Source organism: Schistocerca gregaria, chromosome 1 (genome assembly GCF_023897955.1).
Source record: "Schistocerca gregaria isolate iqSchGreg1 chromosome 1, iqSchGreg1.2, whole genome shotgun sequence".
In the NCBI taxonomy this organism is placed as follows: Eukaryota; Metazoa; Arthropoda; class Insecta; order Orthoptera; family Acrididae; genus Schistocerca; species Schistocerca gregaria.
This window is the reverse complement of record NC_064920.1, coordinates 822,383,189-822,406,513: the sequence shown is the minus strand read 5'-3', so window position 1 is coordinate 822,406,513 and position 23,325 is coordinate 822,383,189. Positions and strand designations below refer to the sequence as shown.

Here is a 23,325-nt window from a genome sequence, read left to right as displayed (position 1 = left end):
GGAAACATTTGGCAGGTGCCGCTCACTACGGGTCTCCGTATATGAGTACTGCCATCACCTTGTACCACAGGATTTATGGACTCGTCTTTGAATAACACTTTTCGCCAGGGACGAAGTTGCCAGTTGACATGGGAACGACAGAACTGAAGATGTGCTGCGTGACGTTGTCGTGTCAATTGGTGTCCTCGAACAGGACGCCCCGGTCGCACGGTCCTTTTTCTTAATTTGTTCATTACAATCTCATCGGACTCAGCGGCTTTAGTGGCCCTTCTGAGATCGGTCTTCATGACGGGTTGTAATGCGTTGGCGACTTTGTCCAACTCACCTTCTCTACTGACTCGTCCTCCAGTAGCGTGACCACAACGTGTTGATGACATGTTCAGACGATTGGCATCTGCAGCAACACAGCCGAAAGTCCCTCCTTTTTTAATCAAACAGACCATCGTTGCAACTTGCACTACATTATTACGTCGCATTGCACGTGCGTAGATGCATATAACGTCCACAAATGACAACTGCCATGGGTGCACTTCACTAGAAATCACTGGCACGGCTGTACACAGGGGGATCACCTGACAATGCAGTACAAAATACAGAAATACATGGAGAATGATTTCAGTTGTTTCCTGTATTGAAAGGGAAGATCTCAAAAAAGGGAAGATATCAAGCCATGCAATAAAACCACAGGTATCGCCCATATCAACACATATTTAAGATACGAGACGTTGATACACGTGTGTGGTTAATGATGAGGTTGTTTAAATGCAGTGTTAGAAATAGACGGGGTGGATTTGCGTTCATTTAATCATTGTACTTTTTCTTTTGCCAACGGCCTTGCCGTAGTGTTAACACCGGTTTCTGTCGGATCACAGAAGTGAAGCGCTGTTGGGCTGAGCTAGCATTTCGATGGGTTGGTTGGTTTGGGGAAGGAGACCAGACAGCGTGGTCATCGGTCTCATCGGATTAGGGAAGGATGGGGAAGGAAGTCGGCCGTGCCCTTTCAGAGGAACCATCCCGGCATTTGCCTAGAGTGATTTAGGGAAATCACGGAAAACCTAAATCAGGATGGCCGGACGCGGGATTGAACCGTCGTCCTTCCGAATGCGAGTCCAGTGTCTAACCACTGCGCCACCTCGCTCGGTCATTGCGATGGGTCACCATCCGAATCTTCCGTGCGTTGTTAGCAAGAAGGGTGCACTGTACCCTTGTAAGGAGAACTGAGGAGCTACTTGATTGCGAAGTAGCGGCTCTAGTCACGAATGACAGCGGCCGGGAGAGCTGTTTGCTGACCTCATGCCCCTCCATATCCTTATCCAGTGACATCTACCAGCAGAAGATGACACGGCGGTCGGTCGGTACCTTTGGGCCTTAGGATGCCTGTTCGGACGGAGAGTTAGATATGCTTCACCTGGCGAGAAAAAAATTGGTTTTTAAGACCAAACACAAAAATGAAACCAGGGCATATTGCAATACAGCAAAACAACAAGGAAAGGGAGTACATTAGAAGTTAAGCCTTTCGCTAGACAGGAACAGCAACGCGATTATCCGTAGAGGAAGTAGCAATCCACAACAGACTTGACCTGTCCCGTAGCACGAAAACTCATCTACAATGTGTGTATATGGCCGGCTACAAGATAGGCTTCATGCGTAAGTAAACCGCCACGCCACTACGGTGGACCACACTTGTACTGGCGCGCGATCAGCAAACGCTTCATAGTTGAAGCCTGAGTATGAGAAAATATGTGTAAGCCACCCAAGTGTTGAGTATTCTTCACACTTTTCACAATGACCATGGCGGAAAAAAATGCAGGAATCGGAACATAAACGAACCCTTCCCCACTGTCGTTTTTCTGGCCCACCATCCTCAAAATATTGATACTTCATATTCCATCTGCCAAGTATCTTACTATGACTTGCCGGGTACAGATGTAGATTTAAAAACTTACTAATGTAGCTTTGATCTTTCATTACTGTCATTAGCGCAGCATTTGCGATGTCCAGGCTGTGTGTATTCCACAACTGTCGGTTGTATGGTCGGTGACCTTTCCTGAGACTTCACAAATGAGAGAAATCGTGAATTGTGTCGTCGTGTAGCTTACCGACCTGCCACAAGAATATGGCGTGTGATACTGGGTACGTTAGCACGACTGTGGCCTATGCCACGGTAACAAAACCCATCCCTCACAAGACGGTCGGAGGGGAAAAAAGGTCTCTGCGGTTGCTGTGAGAGTGACGTCATTCCTTAGTGAGAGCATGCGAGAGTGCACGTAGCCTTGCCAGCGCCCAGACGGTACAGCAGTGAGACCTCGTGTGCTTCTGTGAGAGGTCCTGGCTTCCCAAAGGAAGCGCTCCGCTCTCATCTACTGAACTATTATATAAAACTAGTAAGCGTTGCTGCATACTCTTCTGCAGAATGTCAATAACATTATTTCTTACAGGTCAGCGATATCATGTTGTTGTCGTTGTCGCTGTTGTCTTTAGTCTGAAGACTCATTGACTTAGCTTTCTATCGTGCGCAAGCTTCATCACCTCCGAATAACTACTGCGACCTACATCCTTTTAAACCCGATGACTGTATTCATCTCTTCATCTCCCTCTACAATCCTTCCTACATTCCCTAGTATTTCCCTCCAGTAGTAACTTGGTGATCCCTTGACGCCTCAGAATGTGTCCTATCAACCGAAGCCGGCCGTTCTAGCCGGGCGGTTCTAGGCGCTTCAGTCCGGAATCGCCTCGGGCATGGATGTGTGTGATGTCCTTACGTTAGTTAGGTTTAAGTAGTTCTAAGTCTAGGGACTGATGACCTCAGATGTTAAGTCCCGTAGTGGTTAGAGCCATTTGAACTATCAACCGATTCTTTCCTTTAGTCAAGCTGTGCCACAAAGTTATTTTGTCCCAATTATATTCAGTAATTCCTCATTAGTTACATGACCTACCCACTTAATCTTCGGCATTCTTCCGTAGCACCACATTTCAAAAGCTTCTATACTCCTCGTGTTTGAACTGCTTATCGCCCACGTTTCACTTCCATTCAAGGCTACATTCCAATCAAATACTTTCCGAACACTTAAATTGATAATCAGCGTTAACAAAATCCGCTTCTTCAGAAAAGATTTTCTTGCCATTTCCAGTCTACTTTTGTATCCCAAATAGCAAAACTCATCTACTAGGCCACTCTTAGTGGCTCATTTCGTATTCTAATTCCCTCAGCCTCTCCTGATTTAATTCGACTACATTCCATTAAACTTGTTTTGCTTTTGCTGATGTTCATCTTAAATCCTCCTTCCAAGACATTGTCAATTCCGTTTAACAGATATTACAAGTCATTTGCCATCTCTGGCAGAATTACAATATCTCGGCAAACCTCAAAGTTTTTATTTCTTCTCGCTGAATTTTAATTTCTTCTTCAAATTTCTCTTTGGTTTCCTTCACTGTTTGCTCAGTGTACAGGTCGAATGATATCGATAACAGTGTACGACCCTATCTCATTCCCTTCTCGAGCACTGCTTCCCTTTCATGACCCCCTATCCTTATGACTCTCGTCTGGTTTCTTTACAAATTGTATATATAACCTTTCGCTCCCTGTATTTTACCCCTGCTGCCTTCAGACTTTCAAAGCATGATTCCAGTCGACTTTATGAAAAGCTTTCTCCAAATATATGAAGGCTGTAAACATACTTCTGCCTTTCTTTTACCTATATTCTAAAATAAGTCGTAACATCAGTGTTGCCTCATTTATTCCTTGATGTCTCCGGAACCCAAACTGATCTTCCCCCACGTCGGCTTCTACCAGTTTTTACATTCTTTTGTAAATAATCCATGTTAGCATTTTGCAGCCATGACATATGAAACTGATAGTTCGGTGATATTCATACTTGTCAGCAACCTTCTTTGTTCAGAATTGGAATTACTACCTTGTTATTGAAGTCTGAGGGTATTTCTCCTGTCTTATACACCTGACACACCAAGAGAAACAGTTTTGTAATGGCTGGCTCTACCAAGGATATACATACTTCTGAGAAAATATCGTCTACACAAGGGGTCTTTCAGTGCTCTGTCATATACGTCCTGTCTCGTCGTCGTCATCATCATCATCATCATCATCATCATCATCGTCATCTACATCCTCGTCTCATTCCATAATATTGTCTTAAAGTTGGTTTCCCTTGTATAGACGTTCTATACACTCCTGCTACCTTTCATATTTCCTTTTCTGATTCTAACTAGTTTTCCATTTGAACTCTTGAGATTAATGTAACTGCTCTTTTTTTTCTCTCTACAAACGTCGCTTTAACTTTGCTATAGGCCGTATCTATCCTTCCCCTGCTTGCGTAGGCTGTGGCGACAGAAGTCATGGGATACCGATATACACATATATAGATCGCAGCACTATCGCGTACAGATGGTATAAAAGGCCAGTGCATTGGCGGAGCTGTCAATTGTTCTCCGGCGATTCATGTGAAAAGGTTTCCAACGTAATTATGGCCGCACTACGGGAATTAACAGAAAAAAAATGTTTAAATGTGTGTGAATTCCTAAGGAACCAAACTGCTGAGATCGTCGGTCCATAGTCTTACACACTACTTAAACTAACTTATGCTAAGAACAACACATACACTCATGCCCGAAGGAGGACTCGAACCTCCGGAGGGAGGAAGTAACAGACTTCGAATGTGGAATGTAGTTGGAGCTAGACGCATGACACTTTCCATTTCGGAAAACGTTGGGAAATTCAATATTCCGAGATCCACAGTGTGAAGGGTGTGTCGAGAATACCAAATTTCAGGCATTACCTGTCACCACGGACAACGTAGTGACCGACAGTCTTCACTTAACGAGAAAAAGCAGAAACGTTTGCGTAGAGCTGCTAGTGCTAACAGACAAGTGACATTGAGTGAAATAGCCGCAGAAATTAATGTGGAACGTACGACGAACGTATCAGTTAGGACAGCGTGGCGAAACTTGGCATTAATGGGCTATGACGCAGACGACCGACGCTAGTGCCTTTGCTAACAACACGACATCGCCTGCTGAGCTTCTTCTGTGCTCGTGGCCATATGGATTATACCCTAGACTACTAGAATACCGTGGCCTTGCCCGATGAGTGCCGAATTCAGTTGGGAAGAATTGATGGTAGGGTTCGAGTGTGGTGCAGACACCAGAAGCCACGGACCCAAGTCGTCAACATGGCACTGTGCTAGGCGTACTGGCTCCACAACGCTTTGGGCTGTGTTTGTCTGGATTGGACTGGGTCCTCTCGTCCAACTGAACCGATCATTTACTGGAAATGGTGATGTGCACCTACTTGGAGACCATTTGCAGCCATTCATGGCCTTCCTAAACAGCGATAGAATTTTTATATATGGCAATGCGCCATGTCATCAGGCCACAATTGTTCGCGATTGGCCTTAAGAACATTCTGGACAATTCGAGCGAATGATTTAGCCGCACTGATCACCCGTAATGGGACGCTATCGAGAGGTCAGTTCGTGGAGAAAATCCTGCATCGGGAATTTTGTGGTAAGTTCTATGGGACCCAGTTGCTGAGGTGATCGGTCCCTAGGGTTACACACTACTTAATCGAACTTAAACTAACTTACGCTGAGGAGAACACACACACCCATGCCCGAGGGAGCACTCGAACCTCCGACGATTAGAGTCACGCGAACCGTGTCAAGGCGTCTGAGACCGCGCGGCTACTCCGGGCGGCTCGTGCACCACCTATATCCTTACATTTGATCTGTAGCTATTCGTGTTTAGTCGTTTTGCACTTCATGTTAGTCTTATTTTTTAGACGTCTGTATTTTTTAGACGCCTGTATTCCCTTTCACCGGCATCATGTGCTGTATTTTTGTATTTTCTTCTCTTAACAGTGAAATTTTGTATCTACTGTGATATCGAAGGATTCTACTAGGCCTTGCCTTTTTACCTATTTGATCCTGTGTTGCCTTCACTATTTCATCTCTCATAGCTACCCATTCGTCTTCTACTATATCACTCCCCCCCTCCTCCTCCCCCCCCCCCCCCTACGTTACCGACAACCGTTGCGTACTACTCCCTCCGAAACTCTCAGAAACCTCTGGTCCTTTCATATTATCCAGGTCCCATCTGCTTAATTTCCCACCTTTTTGCTGTGTCTTTAGCTTTATGCTTCAGTTTCAGTACCGTGAACCTGGTTCCGAAATCTTTGTGTTGCCATTATATAATCAACTTGAAACCTCTCAGTGTTCCAGACCTCTTCCAAGTACACAACATTCTTTCATGGTTCAGATAAAATTTTCGGCCGTATAAATTCTTAGAATCTAGTTTTTTGCCCTACGCCTACGAAAGAAGCGTTCTTCATTAGTAAGGTGGAAAATATTTTGAGGTACTCAATACTTTGTAGTGAATATTCATGTTTTGCAGCAGAAATTTTTGCAGAGAACTCATGACAGACATGTCAATTCACGCTGTGTTGTGTCCAGCAGTCCATAGTCTTAGTAGCTATGAAACGATGGCCGAATACCCATCATGACGTCGCAGCAGATTTTTTTTTAAAGAAAGGGGAAAGTGTCTCAGCTGCATTGACACAATTCGCTTTCCAGCTCGGCATTGTGGAAAGAGGAAAATAATGCCAAGCACAGCAAAAAACTTTCTGGTGGATGAAGTGAGCCCTGAACGAGACACCGCTCACCCCCCCCCCCCCCCCCCCCATCCATCCCTATCCATCCTCCATCGATGCGAAATCGAGACTGTGTGGAGAGTGGAGTGAAAGGGAGAAGCAAAACTGGGTAATCCCCGACGTTCTGCTCTTCGACATGCCCGTCCGCTGCACACGTCCAATGGGTACGTCGGAACGATGCTGCAGTTGCGTCGGCACTTCCAACCATATTAAATGCAGCTTCTGCAGTAGTGATGACATCAAGATTTGAACGGGTGGGATAGACTGTATATTAGAACTCTAGTCCGTCATTATCGTCCATTTTTCGATTCAATGTGTCCTTACTGTTCTGTGGTGGTGGCCAGCAGTGTTACGTAAAATTTTTGCCATTAGAAGCTGTCTACGAGTAATGCAAAGAGTCATCATAATGACAGGTATAATTTTATAATTGCTATTAATCTACGGCATCGAGCTGCAGTAGATGATCACCTGCATCAGTTACACATGCAAGTACGCTTTCAAGGGAAATGATATTAAAAGAGAGAGAGAGAGAGAGAAGGACCGGTTTCCTACAACGGTTTCTCGGGTAACTCTTCATTCTGCGAATGACATCTACATCTGTATTCCGCAAGCCACCTTACGCTGTATGTGGAGGGTACTTCGTGTACCACTGTCACTCGAATGGTGCACGTCCAGAATTTTAATAATGACCCTCTAGCAGCAGTGCTGTATCGTCTATAGCTGCTGATTGGTTAATTTACTCTACAGATTTTATTTATTTCAAAACATCGGAAGCTTTTCCTAGGATATCAAAGGCCGTCTCATTATTGCAGAAACTGTGTCAGTAGTTAAAGGAATACATTTCATCGAGAATGTTTGATTTCTCACGTTTAGCTATTGACAGTGAGGCTATATAGAAAATAAAGAGGAATTTGTCTGCGCTGAGATTTGTTTTATCCGAAAAATTGGCTGCACTGTTGCTTATCTGAAACTTTTAAAACAAATCTTGGAAAAATAAAATTGAGTTGCTCTCTTTGTTAGAAGGTGTTTTTCTAAGGTGATGACTTAATATGGAAGGTTTTCTATCTTGATTTGAAAATGTTGTTGTCAGAAATAAAACACAAAAGTAATAGACCCTTTCTATCCTATTGGGGTACTGGAGCCGACTTCTCTTCTCAGCCACTTCGAGAAAATATTCACACAGAACGCACTGGTTGTGCCACTTGACGAGACGTTATTGAATGTAGACATAGCAAACCACACAGTACGCTCAGCTTCAGCAGTTTGATTACTGACGCTTCGCTGCTGCTAAATGGGTGGTTTGGTGAGTTTCTTTGCCAGAGCTATTGTGTCACCCCGAGTAGGAAATTAAATTCACGTACGTATCTGTCAGTAACTAAAATAACAATATCGAAGCAAACGTAGAACACTGTGCCCTGGAGTTCCCCTTTACCCCCATTTGCTACCCTCCCCTCCGCCCCCATACTGCAGCGTCCTATTCCTTACAACGGCCTTCTCCTGCCCCATTTTTTTCCTTCCCCGCCTCGAACAGTGAAGGCACGCCCCAGAGCGCGATAACACCCAGGATTAGAGCCACTACTATAAACTATCATCAATGGTTCAAGTGGCTCTGAGCACTATGCGACTTTCCATCTGAGGTCATCAGTCCCCTAGAACTTAGAACTACTTAAACCTAACTAACCTAAGGACATCACACACATCCATGCCCAAGGCAGAATTGGAACCGGCGACCGTAGCGTTCGCGCGGTTCCAGACTGTAGCGCCTAGAACCGCTCGGCCACCTCGGCCGGCTATAGACTATCGTTCAACAGTAAACGGACGTCATGGAGAAAGTAATTAAGCCCAAAGACGCAGATTTCCGGTTGACGCACTTAATTGACACAGTTGCAGACTCTAGGCTGATGGGAATCAGAGATGTCAGTGCATAGTCATTAAGCTAAGACAGATAGGAAATGGAATGGACGACGAAAGAAGTGTGTCAAAAAAAGCAGTAACAGGATGATAGGGCATGTTTTAAGAGACCAGGAAATAGCACTAGAAGGAAAACATTGTATGGGAAGACAGAGATTAGAATGTGTACGACGTATAATTGAGGGTATTGAGTATAAATGCTGCTCTGACATGAAGAGATCTGCGTGAATAGGAGATCGTGGAGGACTACTTCAAACCATTCGGAAGACTGATGAGAAAAGAAGAATATAGCGTCCCTAACGTATCGTACGGTGTGTTAGAAGTTGCTTGGGGATCCTGGTCTCATATTGCTCACACTGTTATCGATAGATACACTATGTGGCCATTCTGTAACGTTTCCGATTCACGAATCGCTTAGGTGACGTCTGCACTGTGTGTACAACGAGAGAATAACGAGGAATTCGAGCAGCGTGTTTCCAGGGTGGATTACGTGTTGCAGCGGGAATGTGACCCGGCATTCACGATCCCTGCACTTGTCTGTTTGCGACTTCCTTTTCATGGGGGGCAATTAAAGCAGGAAGTCTGCGGTATATGACCTCAAGCACTGCGAGAGTTGCTGGAATCCACACGAGCTCTAGTACAGCGCATTCCATTGAAGATGCTGCGCAGTGTTACAATTGGTTGCTGTCCTGCAACGAGCGGAGTTACGTCTGCTGTTGTGATCGTTGTGTAACATTATTATGGAAATATAATCTTCGTTACCCGTCATACCGTTAATGCCCTTAATTAATAAATATTGATTATTTTCGTTGACGCTACGTAACTTACCTAATTTTCTGTCTTCTTCTCCTCTCTCTCTCTCTCTCTCTCTCTCTCTTCTCTCTCTTCTCTCTCTTCTCTCTCTCTCTCTCTCTCTCTCTCTCTCTCCTCTCTCTCTATCTCGCTACTAAAGAGGTACCCACTGATGTCCTTAGGTTAGTTAGGTTTACGTAGTTCTAAATTCTAGGGGACTGATGACCACAGTAGTTAAGTCCCATAGTGCTCAGAGCCATTTGCACCATTTGAACCATCCCTCCACACTTGTTCAGCGTTTGTTCGTCTTCGATGTGTAAGGCGTTGAACGCGAACCTCCCTTTTGCTGAGTGAGCGGAAATCTCATTCAGTACCATCCAGAGTTTCTTTGTGAACACATTGCGATTATATCACCTACTTTATGCTGCCGTGCTCACTGGTGTGATAAAGTAACGAGACTCGTGCTCGTAGAAAAGAAGTGAGATGCGTGACAGCTGATTACAGCTTATCTAACTAAAATATTCAACTTTGTGTCGCATTACGACAACCACAAGGCGGTACATATTTAAAGGAGTATGAAGGATTTGGAAACAATTTACAGTCAATATTGCGACAGGGTTAATTATTATTAATGATCATCATTTCGTTAGGTATTGTAGTGGTATGTGTAGAATCTGAAGGATTTAGAAATAGAAAGCTGATCTGATATGTAACGAAATCTCTTGAATTATGGTACTAACTGCACCTTACTTTTCGAGTATCATAAACGCAACGCCAACGAAGATCAGAATCGGTCATTAGGGTAATGATCACGGCCACCAGAGCCTCTTGAAGCGTAAGTGACGTTGCGGTGACGCCCCATTACAAGCGGACACGCGCTGACACGGTGAGTCAGGGGGTACGCTCACCTCACGATGAGTTTTCTCACCAGGAATTTCCAACTGTCTGTCCCTACTGGGAACTCTGCGCCTGACAGCGCAGTCCCAGCTCCCCCGCTTACGTAATCACTAGTCGTGTCGGTGGCGCGTATTGTGTTCATCGGACTTCAATAAAATAAAATCGCTCGAAAGGACGGAAGACACTTGCAGCGAGATGTCTATTTGTGGCTGCTTTAGCTAATCCTGCGGTCGTGGACCGGAATTCCTGCATTTGACGTTGCAGATGTTCGACAGAGTTTTCTCTGCCTGCAGTTTTCTCTGTGTCTGATCTGTTCTGTTTCTGTATGTGATCTCTTCTTTTCTATTTATTTCTTTATTTTGTACTGTTAGTCGTTTATATGTTTCCAGTGTCCTTGCCAATAGTGTCGAACACATGACAGGAGCATTAATTATATTTCACTTAACCTGTGTGAGAAGGAATAAATAAGCCATCCTTGTATGGTGCACTGATTCTTCATCAGCGTCACGTACGTAACATCTGTGCACTGCCATTTAGTGAGATGAAAATCATATGTAAACTGTAAGTTAGACGTGCGTTTTCTAACTGCTAAGTCTGATGCTAACAAACAAAGAGAATATTCCGTGGCTCTAACAAGAGCTTGTTACTTATCGTGTGATCTGTCGGTTTGTTGCAACTGATGAATATGGAATTGAAAGGAACAGAATACGGTGCTGAGCTTGATGACTCCTCTTGGATTTGGGTGACCGTAAAAACCATGTAAGCAATTTCTCATTAAGACAAAAATATAATCCAGAGGACATATCTTATTAACAGTTGTATGGCAGGGGTACCCTGTCCAAAGATTTAGCAACCTCGTTCAAAAGCTAAATATTTTTGATTGTTTTCTTTTTCGCTATACTTGAGTCACTTCCATGATATGTAAAAGTCCATTTTTATCGTGTCGACTACTATATCAGCGAAGTGGTGTACACAATAAGCACTTATACCGAGCAGTTAAAAGAGGGTGATGCTACTTTGTTTTCTTCTGCACTTGTAATGACCTCAAAGACTAAAATATATTACACAAGTATGTTCAGTTATATGGTATCGTTCGAAGGTCACGAATACTGTGGTAACAATTACCTTGAATAGTCCGTCGTATGCATTGGTCTGCAACAGCATAAAGTGTCTTGAATGAAGTCCTTTTCCCTCGTGAGACTATTTTTAATTGTGTAAAAATATTATTTAATCGGGAACTAGTTAAAGTCGTATAGTCCTCCCTTGGGCATTATCAAGCACGATCATAGAAAAATATTGATAAGCGATTCCATTTGTCCGCATATCGTTACACACACAGCATTGTGGAAAGATATTGCCGCTGACTGGCGTAATATTATACAATCACAAATCTGAGGGTTCATGCCTACAAAGAATAAAGTCCGTCCCATATGCGGTTTTTGTCACCGTACCAACACGCAAAGCATATTAAAGTAGGCTGACAAAATGTCCTGAAATCAAAACAATACGCTCCTGTGCTTTGACCTCGTCGACGTTCATGGTATTTAAAGGTGTTGACCATACACCGTGTGTGTTAATTTCAAGTCATACCAGAGTTGGCGAATGCTGGCTGCGTTACTAGCTGTATTCAATTACACATTGTCACGCAAACATGTATCTTATGACTCACTTTACAAGAAGCCTTCTCTTTACGGTGATACAGTTGTTCATTGCCGGATGAATTTTTGTAAGCCACGGTATTCACACACGATTATTGTGTTATTTCGTTGCCTGCGCTGATTGGTTACGCAATTTGGTTTTATCCACATTAGTAACTTCAATGTAATGTAAGAGAGCTAATTTACGCGATTCATGTCTCGTGACGTTACTTACCGTGCTAAATAGCTGCAAAATAGGGATCTGATGAAAAATGTAACACAAATAATAATGATAGTAAAACATCCAGCATCCCACATAACACTTTCACACCATATTTCTTTCTTTCTTTTGTTTCCTTTTCTGCAAAAACTTACTCTCAAAAGTCATGCAACATATAAAATTAATACATTATCCTCTTTCTGAGCTCAATATTTCTCCCGTTATAAAGGGATGCTGACTCAGTTTTTCAAGCTAGCAAATGGCAAGGCACAAAATGGAAGAGACGTCAGCTGATAGTTTGTATAATGTTGTGAAGTAAACTGTATGGAGTGCGTGCAGTGACTGGAAATGAGATGAATGAACAATGTAGCATTTAGCCTTTTATCATCATTAAATAATTTATTTGTGAAGGAATATTGCGCACTAGGCCGAATGAGGTAGCACTGTTTTAAACAGAGTGGCTCTGTATTCGGGATGGCGAACGCTCCAGTCTTCATCCAGCCATCCTAATTTAAGCTTTCCGTTGTTTCCCTCAATTATTACAGACAAATGCCGTGGTGGTTCCTACTAGAAGGCCACAGCCGACTACCTGTCTCATCCTTGTCATTCTAAACCTGTAAGACTGCAATTTTTTATATATTTGAATTTCTTTATTTACGTTCTAAATGGTAACATCAACACATGTCCAGTATCCTTGTAATAGCTGTCTAGTGGTAAATAAAACTATTACAGCTACCGCCGCCACCACCACCACCACCACCACCACCACCACCACCACCACCACCGACACCACATGCTAGTAGCCATTACCTTGCACAGTCTGTTTAGTAAGAGCTTGGTCGGCATTACACACAGACGGTAAAAGATATCGCCTTAGTTCTTTCACAGCCCAATATGGGGAACCTTTGTCCTACATGCAGTGTCCATAAAGCAATAGTTTACTTTGATTTCTCGTCTGAGATACACGAGAAGAGACGCCATTTTTATGGGGAAATCAAAGTCATTTGTACAGAAGTGGGTAACATGGTATAAATTGGTCAAAAACTTGAATGATTTTGAAGAACGTGGCTCAGTCGGTTAAGTGACTCCAAAAGTGGAAAAAATGATTATGGACCTTTTTCCGGGGCGTCAGGCACAAGCACAATTCGTTTTGAAAGAGCTGTCAACGGCAATTCGACTCGACTTCCACGTGAATACGCGGAGAGCTTGGTTCGGGCGCTGCCAAGCAATTATCGGTGCTGCGGCTGACTGGACGTATTATTAATTGTAATTGCGTTTTTCTTTTGTTCATGTATGATGTATGTATAGATTTTAGTTTACTGTCAAATAAATATTTCAACCCATTTACCCGACCACGATCGCACTTAACAGACTGTAAATTAACACAGTTTTCCTATTTTCCTGCTTCTTTTAGCCGTACGTTGCTCTTATTTGCAATTATCAACGGCAGGAAAGCCTCTTGCGTCTGCAGAACATATTCTGAAGTTAGGCTGTCTGATGCTACAGACGACCCCTTGCCGTATACGAACCTGTTGAACCGACGTCAGTGGCCTTGTGCGTGACGTAATAACCAAGACGCAGCGTAATTAAGCAATGCGCTTTGTGCGAGTCGTCAGAGACGTGCACGGGACCTCGCAGTTGCGCTGGTTGACTGAAGCAATGCGTAGAAGTTTATTACAAAAGTTGCGTCCATGCCAGCAAAGATTAAATGGATCTTCTCGCCTTCGGAGTGGTAGATAAATGATAAAATATAGCGCGTTTTTCGAATTAAGCTTTCTAATTGATTCGAGGCTGGTCTGTAAAAAGAGCCGTACATTTGCAATGAAAATACAAAATTATAGTTGTTGTATATTGATGCTAGGCAGTAAAAACCTCGTAACAGCCATTTTGCTAGATTTTGCAGCAGAAGCAAAAACGGTTTCATAAGAAAGATATAAAGTGGTACAGATAATGTTGCTGCATGTATAACTACATAGTAGGAGCAAAGGTATTTACAGATTAGAGAAATCCATGCACTTTGAAATCTCTTCTTGGTAATAGATTTACGAGGTATCTCAGCTGTTGTTACTGTTATGTATGCTGAGTGCTTGGGCGGTTGTTCTTAGGCACCAATTATCAAAAGGAGATAGCAACAGAGAACACTTTTTTCCTCTGTTACCTGAAGCAGGCGCTAGTGTACATAAAGTTATAATTTTTAATTCAGTATCCTAACAGCCAACCTACTGGTGACAAGTGGCCTAAATTGAGTTAGCAGTTACGACATCGTACTTGCTGTGAGCGTTGTTGTGGGTCACGTAATCGACTACGCCAGAATGACCATTGTTAGATTGTTCAGTCGCATAAGGTTTAACAAGAAATTATCACATACCGTGGTAAACGATTTCCATGTTATCACAGTTGCGTTTTACTGTTACATTAATTCTTTGCAAGGTTCTTGACCTTGAAGTCAGATTTCGCTGTTACGTGTTAATTGTTATGAAATTCATTTGTATTCGCGCTCCAATGTCATCACCATTTGCCACAGCCAACCTATTGCATAACTTTCTTACGTACAATAAGCAACTGTATTTCAGTAATAATAATAACCCACTTAAACCATCATAATCGCGCTAGCTGCATCGAGGCTTATTATAACACTTTCTGTCTAGCATGCTTCACATCGGAGCGAACAGAAACGAACTGGTATGAGCGAACGAGAATTCGCTCTGATGTAAACTACGGCCGAGAGCGAGGAGCTTTCGGTTGTGTTCGGTTCGCATTCGCCGGTGCTCGTTCGTGTTCCTCTGGTTGTTCGTTCAAATGACTCGGAGCACTATGGGACTTAACATCTGTAGTCATCAGTCCCCTAGAACTTAGAACTACTTAAACCTAGCTAACCTAAGGACATCACACACATCCACACCCGAGGCAGCAGTCGAACCTGCGACCGTAGCGGTCGCGCGGTTCCAGACTGAAGCACCTAGAACCACTCGTCTACATCGGCCGGCTCTGGTTGTTCGTCTTTCAGCGAACCATCATGAAGGAAGTTAGCATCTTTTCGGCTTTGTATTTCTTGGGGGTAAGCTGTCGTCGTTTGCACGATTTGCGTGAACGATGAAGTGGTATGAAGAGAATGTAATGTTTCTGATAGCAGAATATAGATGTTATAGGTACTTGTAAAATGCACAACTTAAATGCCGAACAAAAAGAAATACGATTGGCGAAAAACTTCCGAAGCACTCAGTGGTTCACCTTCAGACACGAGAAAGACGATAAATTCATTAGAAGCATCTATCAAGCAGGAACGAAGTGAATAAGCACAAGCTTTGCATTTATTTCTGTTAAAACGTAACAACGCTTTAAATTTACTTGAATGTAAAAAGTACGAATATGTGTCTATTATGCTGATCAAAATTAAAAATATGTGAAAGACATGACCAACTGCGTTGCTGATATTCGTTGTATCTCTAAACACATGGCTCATGTATTGCTGCTATTTTAGAGGTTTTTGATATAATAGCTGAATAAATAAAAATCTGCCATCTAACAAACTTTATATCAGAACTTATCAAGAACATATGTGACAGGTTGTACGCTTATTCACATTTCAATAATCATATTTATTTCACTAATCATATTTATTGTCATTATCCTCCGTGCATGTGCTTTAATAAAATCATAGAAATTCTTTTCATGTCACTCAAGACATCAGGAACTATCTGGAATACAGCAGCTATTCAAATACAAAACATTTTTAACATAAATGTCTCCAGCTGATATTAACCATAGAGAAAATGCTAGTCTTTCTTCCTGTTACATTGCTCGTCGGTTACAGGTGTACTGGTTTTACATTTCCCCCTCAGTTGTTATGAGAAACCAACGAAGGGCGTCGACTAAGGTATGTCCAGACGTAGGAAATGATGTTAATAAGACAGCTGTCGCTCAGAGTCGGCGAAAAACAGTAGTTTGTAGACCTGCGACAAGTATGAGGAGGCATTGTCATAGAGACGAATACAAAATAGTGATGCGTGGTTCGTTGAGGTAGACACGCGAAGCAGCCGCGCCAACCACATTGCAACTGTAAGAGATCTATTTACAGAATTACATTCCTCCTTTCCTACATCATTTTGTTTGTTTTCTCAAAATCAACGCACTCTTCATGCGAACTAATCATATCTGAATGTCACAGTTTTGCATCATAGCTGTTACTAGTGTTGTATCGACTGAAACGTTTATGGTGATTATAAGCACAAAAAACACAGTAACGCAGCGTTCCTAGGATTGATTCAGCGACGAAGGGAGCGTTCTCTGTCCTGGAAAATTCTCTTATACGCTGCTACGGAATCTTCAAACGCTCGCCGCGAACAGCGCCCGGACAAGACAAGGGGTGGTTGGTATTCGGGGAATTCAGGCACTTAGCGTAAGCTTGCCTCAACAGATAAAGCACTCCGTGATACGGCGTCCTTGTTTACTTTCGTTGTTTGTAAACTGATGTGGAGCACCGCGCGGGGAGGAGAGATGAGAGGAGGAGACGTGACTGTTTTGTCCGTACTTCCCTTTGGTTCGCGTAGATGACTACAAGGAGAGTACGGGGCTGTACGTATGGTACTAGGCAAAATTTCTTCAGCTGGTTCGTTATACATTATCACTTCCCGAAACATTAAAGCCATTGTTTTGTGTGTGTGTGTGTGTGTGTGTGTGTGTGTGTGTGTGTGTGTGTGTGTGTGGACGAGGCGGGGGCTTCTTTGCGTTGGTGAGACGTGGCGTGTTGAGCAGTCATAGCACTTAATAATGCAATAATACGATCTGTCTCCCTTAATAGCGTATCATAATTACTTCTTGTTAATCTACAGAGGGGTCCAAAAAATGTATCAACTATTTAAAAGTCCATAACTTGCAAACTAAATGACGGAGTTGTCTCATTTTTGGTGAGACTGTAGCTTAAAGTCCAGCTTAAAAATATCACTGTAGGTGTTGTAAATGGTCATCATTAACATCCATACACAAACGATGCCGAACTGCAGCACGAACTACTGACTGCAACGTGTTCAGTTGGATATTTGCACATGAATGTACGATGGATTCTCAAAGTTCATCCAATGTGCATGGCTTTTGTGGATAAACGACGTCCTTCAGTGTTTACCACAGGTAAAAGTCCAGAGGAGTTAGGTCTGGGGAACGTGGTGGATACTCCACAGACATGTCTGCGTTCTATCCAACTTCCTGGTAGATTTTCGTTGAGTACTCCCTAACAAGATTTTGGTAGTGGGCTGGGGCACCATATTATTGAAAATAAACTCTTCCGTCTCCATACAAGTTTCGGATGGCAGGTAAAATGGATGTCTGAAGTTTCTGAAGATACACCTCACCGGTAACTGAGCCGGTGAAGATGGCTAGGCCGTAAAGGTGCTGTGGAGGATCCATCACGTTCCCCAGACCTAACTCCTCTGGACTTTCACCTGTGGGGGACACTGAAGGACGTCGTTTATCGACAAAAGCCACGCACATTGGATGAACTTCGAGAATCCATCGAACATTCATGTGCAAATATCCAACTGAACACGTTGCAGTCAGTACTTCGTGCTGCAGTTCGGCGGCATCGTTTGCGTGTGGGTGTTAATGGTGACCATTTCAAACACCTACAGTGATATCTTTAAGCTGGACTTCAAGCTACTGTCTCACCAAAAATGACACAACTTCGTCAATTAATTTGCCAGTTATGGACTTCTAAACAGTGGATACGTTTTTTGGACCCCTCCGCATTCTTAAAAGCGTCTTTCTGTCGTCTTACGAAACATGGACACTTTCGAAGTGGTGTTGTTGTAAACAGTCCACACTTTTCTCCTGAGACGCGACCAGTCATGCTGTGGCTTTATTATGGGTACACGTCGAACAGTCACAGTTCGTAGAATTAGAAATGGAAAAATGTCGCTGTTTGGTCTGGCTTGTTGGGAGAGACGGTGTAGATAGAATCTTTCCACAATTTTGTTGGAGTCAATTTTAGGGTCGACTGGAAATCAGTGTCATTTGGGTCCTGTAAATCATGAGAAACTTGTTTTGCCTTACAGAGCCATACTTTATCTGATACCGATGGTAGCTTTTGTTTACTGAATAAACGTTTGCATGTCATCACTAAGTAGATACTGGTAACACTAAAATTGGTGTTATTCTTTCAAACAGTTTTTGACGGTAAAATAGGCGGTTGACGAAAGTAACTGTATTTTGTAACTCTTTTCTACGGGAACTTGATTTTGTGACAAAAATAACATAGAACATAAGGGAGCGGCTAAGTTTTCTTATTCTAGAAGTGATTATAAGTATAAAACAATTTATCTTTACCCTCGTTCTGTAGATATACTTGTGTAAAGGTTGAATTTGTTAGATGACGATGATACTGGGACGGCAGCAGATAGGTCGCAACGTTGGTTGTAGCGAAGATATCTGAAGAGGAACATGAGGCGGCCAAACAGTCCAGAAGATTTGAGTTTAGAAATCTAGGTAGGTGACTTGCACCTCTGTTTCAGTAACCTGTTTACACTGCGGCTTCGCCTTCAGCACGGATATATCATCAACACTGCATACGCTCTTTTCCCCACCATCTTTCCTGCTATTAGGGGTGTCTGTTCATGCACCGACAATGTTAATTATTGGCTATTTCGTGCGACATTTACAGTTCTCCACTAATAATTTGGTACCAACACTTCTAATATAATCGTATTCGAGCAGTCGTCTTCACGGCTTCCTAAATACTCATGTACATGATGTCTTTATTTGTTTCCATTACTAATGTTGCTAAAAAGACTACTAGCTTGGCAAGCGCTTCCGGGTCTGTTGTTACCAAATACTATGTCAGCATCTAACCACCACCTTTTCTCGTAACACAGCCGTTGTTACGGACACTGTATTCAGTATGTATGAAAACCATTGTTCTTATCAGTTGACTAATACCAACAGCTTCCCCATTTCAACAACTTCTGTTAGTTCCTCTCCGCCTCCTTCTCCTCGAACCGACCCCTCTTTCCCACTCTGCCACCGCCACCGCCATTACCCACAGATAACCTCCCCCCCCCCCCCCCCCAAGTATCACCGAATCATGCCCATTACAACACTCTGATATTCTGTATTTCCTTCTCCTTCTTCATGGATACAAACTGTCCTAAATGCAAAGCAGCGTTCGCGACATAGCTCTACTGTTGACGTTATCAGTAATACTGGTATAACTGTTGACATTGATTTTGTTTCCAACAGTTCTGAGTGATTGCAACGCTATAGTCAGTTTCTGGACACTAACTGAATCTTCTCTAACGCCTCGAGCAAGGAACCACATCCGACAGCTTTGCTGCCTTTAATGCAATCAATACTTACGCTACCCAGTGTCTTCATTCCACCTTCGTCAACTGTGAAAATTATGCAGTCACTCATTTTCTTTGTCTCAGGTCCATAGTCGTGCAGCACTTACACTGCGAATAATAATTTTCTTTATCAAAAAAATGGTTCAAATGGCTCTGAGCACTATGGGACTTAACAGCTGTGGTCATCAGTCCCCTAGAACTTAGAACTACTTAAACCTAACTAACCTAAGGACATCACACACATCCATGCCCGAGGCAGGATTCGAACCTGCGACCGTAGCAGTCGCGCGGTTCCGGACTGCGCGCCTAGAACCGCGAGACCAACGCGCCCGGCTTTTCTTTATCCCCGAGTTACCTACCGAATTATGATAAGCTGAGTACAAATTATTAAGACCTTGCCATACGCTGTAATAGTATTTTTATTTCATTTAGCTTGTGTCGATAACCTACGTTTGTAGAGATGAATAGATTCCCTGAAGGACATATTGTTACGCAGTATCTAATCCTTCAGTCGCCTGTGTAGTTCATGAAATGTTGATATGTTCATTCGAACGAACTAGAAAATATTTTCAGGGTGGTTAAATATCTGCATTCACGCCTCTCACCATCTGGATGTTCTCTTTCTTTACTCGTATCAGTATTTTTAAGCGACGACAGTCTAAAAGCCTTGGTAGCATTTGTTCGCGTTCCATTTTGGATGGAACTGGGCTTAGGGGATCGTACGAACTTCCCCTCGCCGATTTGATTCATATTGACAGTGTGTGTAGGACAGGACTAGGACTTCAACTTGTGTAAAGAAATAGTTTTGAGAAAACCAAGTTTGAAAGTTATGGGCCGTGCTTGAGCTGTTTGCTTTGTAGCGCCGCTAGTGTTCACACAGTCAGCAGCTGAGCGAGCAACCACTTAGTTTCATAAGCGCGAGGTTTCTGGATCGAATCTCGCTGATGGTTTTCTTTTCTTTTTTAATGTAATTCCAACAACAGGTCTATTATGGCCGTGCAAAATACACTGAAGAATGGCTCAAATGGCTCTAAGCACTATGGGACTTAACTACTGAGGTCATCAGTCCCCTAGAACTTAGAACTACATAAACCTAACTAACCTAAGGACATCACACACATCCATGCCCGAGGCAGGATTCGAACCTGCTACCGTAGCGGTCGCGCGCTTCCGGACTGAAGCGCGTAGAAGCGCTCGGCCACAACGGCCCGCCAACTGCCGCAGATACTTGTTGTCCTATAAAGGTGCTACTGACCGCAGCGCCGTATTCTGCTTATTTACATATCTCTGTAACTGAATACGCATGCCTATACCAGTTTCTTTGGGGCTTCATTGTATAAATATTTAATAAATCATTTACCACTTTCCTAATCTTTAACATGAAAAAATAAGTTAAAATTTTTTCTTAAAGAAATTGGAAATGAAGATAGTATACACGAGAACTTTCGATAAAATCAGTGTAGTGATTTTGTTTATATTATTGTATCTAAATTTGTGACAATTATAACATGTAACCTACGCAGCACTGCACGGATGTGGATGATACTGACCGTAGGAACATGAAAAAGAATAATTATCACGACATACTGCTGATGCAATGAATTTTTGCGTGTCGATAGATTTTTTGAATGCGTCTATTGCAGAACAGACTTGCTTTACAATGATGAACGGTTCTCCGTCGCCACACAATATCAAAGCGTAGCGCCGAATATTGGTGGGAGACCTCGCACTTGTGAAATTAAGCGCTTACTCGCTCGGCTGCTGACTCTGTGGACACTAGGGACTGTGCAAACTGTAAAGCGTAAGTTAATAATTGGCAACCAATGCAGTACAATCGCAGTAAAGTTATGAGATGTTCAGTTGACTCTTTTATTAGAACATGTTACGCGTTTCGGGATTACACCCATCTTCAGACAAGACAAGCTTCAACTCCTTCCTAACCAGCTAGGCGTACAGCCTTGACGTCCGCAGGTGGTGCGGTAGCGTTGTCGCTTCCTGCGCCCGGGTTCCCGGATTCGATTCCCGGCGGGGTCAGGGATGTTCTCTGCCTCGTGATGACTGGGTGTTGTGTGATGTCCTTAGGTTAGTTAGGTTTAAGAAGTTCTAGGGGACTGATGACCATAGCTGTTAAGTCCGATAGTGCTCAGAGCCATTTACAGCCTTGACAACTGAAAGAGTGTGTCCAGTAACATACCACAATATCTGCGACACAAGCAGTTTTTAAGGAGAGCTTGTGTCGCAGTTATAGTGGTATGTCATTGGACACACTCTTTGAGTTGTCAAGGCTTTATGCCTAGTTGGTTAGGAAGAAGTTAAAGTTCGTGTTGTCTGAAGATGGGTGTAATCCCGAAACGCGTAACATGTTCTAATGAAAGAGTCAAGTGAACATCTCGTGACTTTACTGCGATTGTACAGCATTGGTTGCCAATTATTAACATAACAATGATATCAGGCAACAGGCGGGATTTTATGTCCGGTTTTGCGTCTTCCTGTCTAGACATATTGAGGTCCTAGTGGTGCCCTACACACGCAATAAGAGTGAAATCGGCGAATGGAAGTTGGTACTGTCCCCCTGTGAGACTGGGAGCGAAGAACACGAGAAGGAAGCTACCGTTTCGTGCAGAACAGTAACCGGCTAAATGTGGGAGCACCGAGTGTGGTGCGCGCCTGTAAGAACAGCGTCCACGGCGCGGCGCGGCGCGGCGCGTCGCATTCCGTGGGACGCGGAAGCGCGACGCCGTTATCTGCTGCGGCCGGGTCCGGTGCTGCTCCTCCCCAGGCCGGCCCGGTGGAGGCGCGGCGTCCCCGGCGCTGCCCCGCCGCGCCGCGCCGCGCTGCCCGCCGAGCCGCCGCCAGCCGGCAGTCCGCCGCCGCCCGCCGCCCGCCATGGAGGTGCAGCCACACCACGACCAGCTGGACACGTGCGACTCCTTCGACTCCGAGGTGCACCTCGTCTCCGTCGACGACATGCTCAGCCTCGGTGTGTCTCTCCAGTGTTCTCTTCCTCTCTCTCTGGCCCGTGTGCTGCTCTCGCTTCTGTGCGTTTAGATATTCACTGCACGCACCGTTGTCTCCGGACTGTGCATCAGCTGAAAAGTGTGTCTCTCTCCTCGCCCCCAGCAAATGTAACAACACTTCCGACTACTAATAGGCAGCGTTTCCGAAAATGACTCATTCGATTTCACAAGCCTGATTACGAGAGTAATCCCGAAAGTGAGGTCACCTACTTTTTTATAAGTACATAGACCTATTTATTTATAGCCGGCCGGGGTGGCCGAGCGGTTCTAGGCGCTACAGTCTGGAACCGCGCGACCACAGGTTCGCATCCTGCCTCGGGCATGCATGTGTATGATGTCCTTAGGTTAGTTACGTTTAAGTAGTTCTAACTTCTAGGGCACTGATGTCCTCAGAAGTTAAGTTCCATAGTGTTCACAGCTATTTTGTTTATTTCTACAATGGTTTACATCAGTTCACAGCTTGAACATTTTTCAACATGTAACTTCTGGCAGATTAAAACTGTGTGCCGGACCGAGACTCGAACTCGGGACTTTTGCCTTTTGCGGGAAAGTGCTCTACCATCTGAGCTACCCAAGCACGACTCACCCCCCGTCCTCACACCTTTACTTCTGCCAGTACCTCGTCTCCTACCTTCCAAACTTTACAGAAGCTCTCCTGCGAACCTTCCAGAACTAGCACTCCTGAAAGAAACGATATTCCAGAGACATGGCTTAGCCACAGCCTGGGGGATGTTTCCAGAATGAGATTTTCACTCTGCAGCGGAGCACTTGCCCGCGAAAGGCAAAGGTCCGGAGTTCGAGTCTCGGTCCGGCACACAGCTTTAATCTGCCACGAAGTTTCAGATCAGCCCACACTGCA

The 23,325-nt window shown here is 43.8% G+C and overlaps 1 protein-coding gene across 7 annotated transcripts in view; it reads left to right on the top strand.

The window, feature by feature from the left end:
- LOC126271264 (paxillin-like) overlaps positions 1 to 23,325 on the top strand; it is a 447,630-nt gene that overhangs the window by 241,204 nt on the left and 183,101 nt on the right. Inside the window, exon 1 of one of the 7 annotated variants that reach the window (XM_049974137.1) lies at positions 22,317 to 22,429. The exons of the other annotated variants lie outside the window; for them this stretch is intronic. Within the exon in view, the coding sequence (XP_049830094.1) occupies positions 22,336 to 22,429 (94 nt within the window). The 5' untranslated portion in view covers positions 22,317 to 22,335. Of the gene's footprint in view, positions 1 to 22,316; positions 22,430 to 23,325 lie in introns of those variants that run through there. 7 annotated transcript variants of the gene reach the window in all.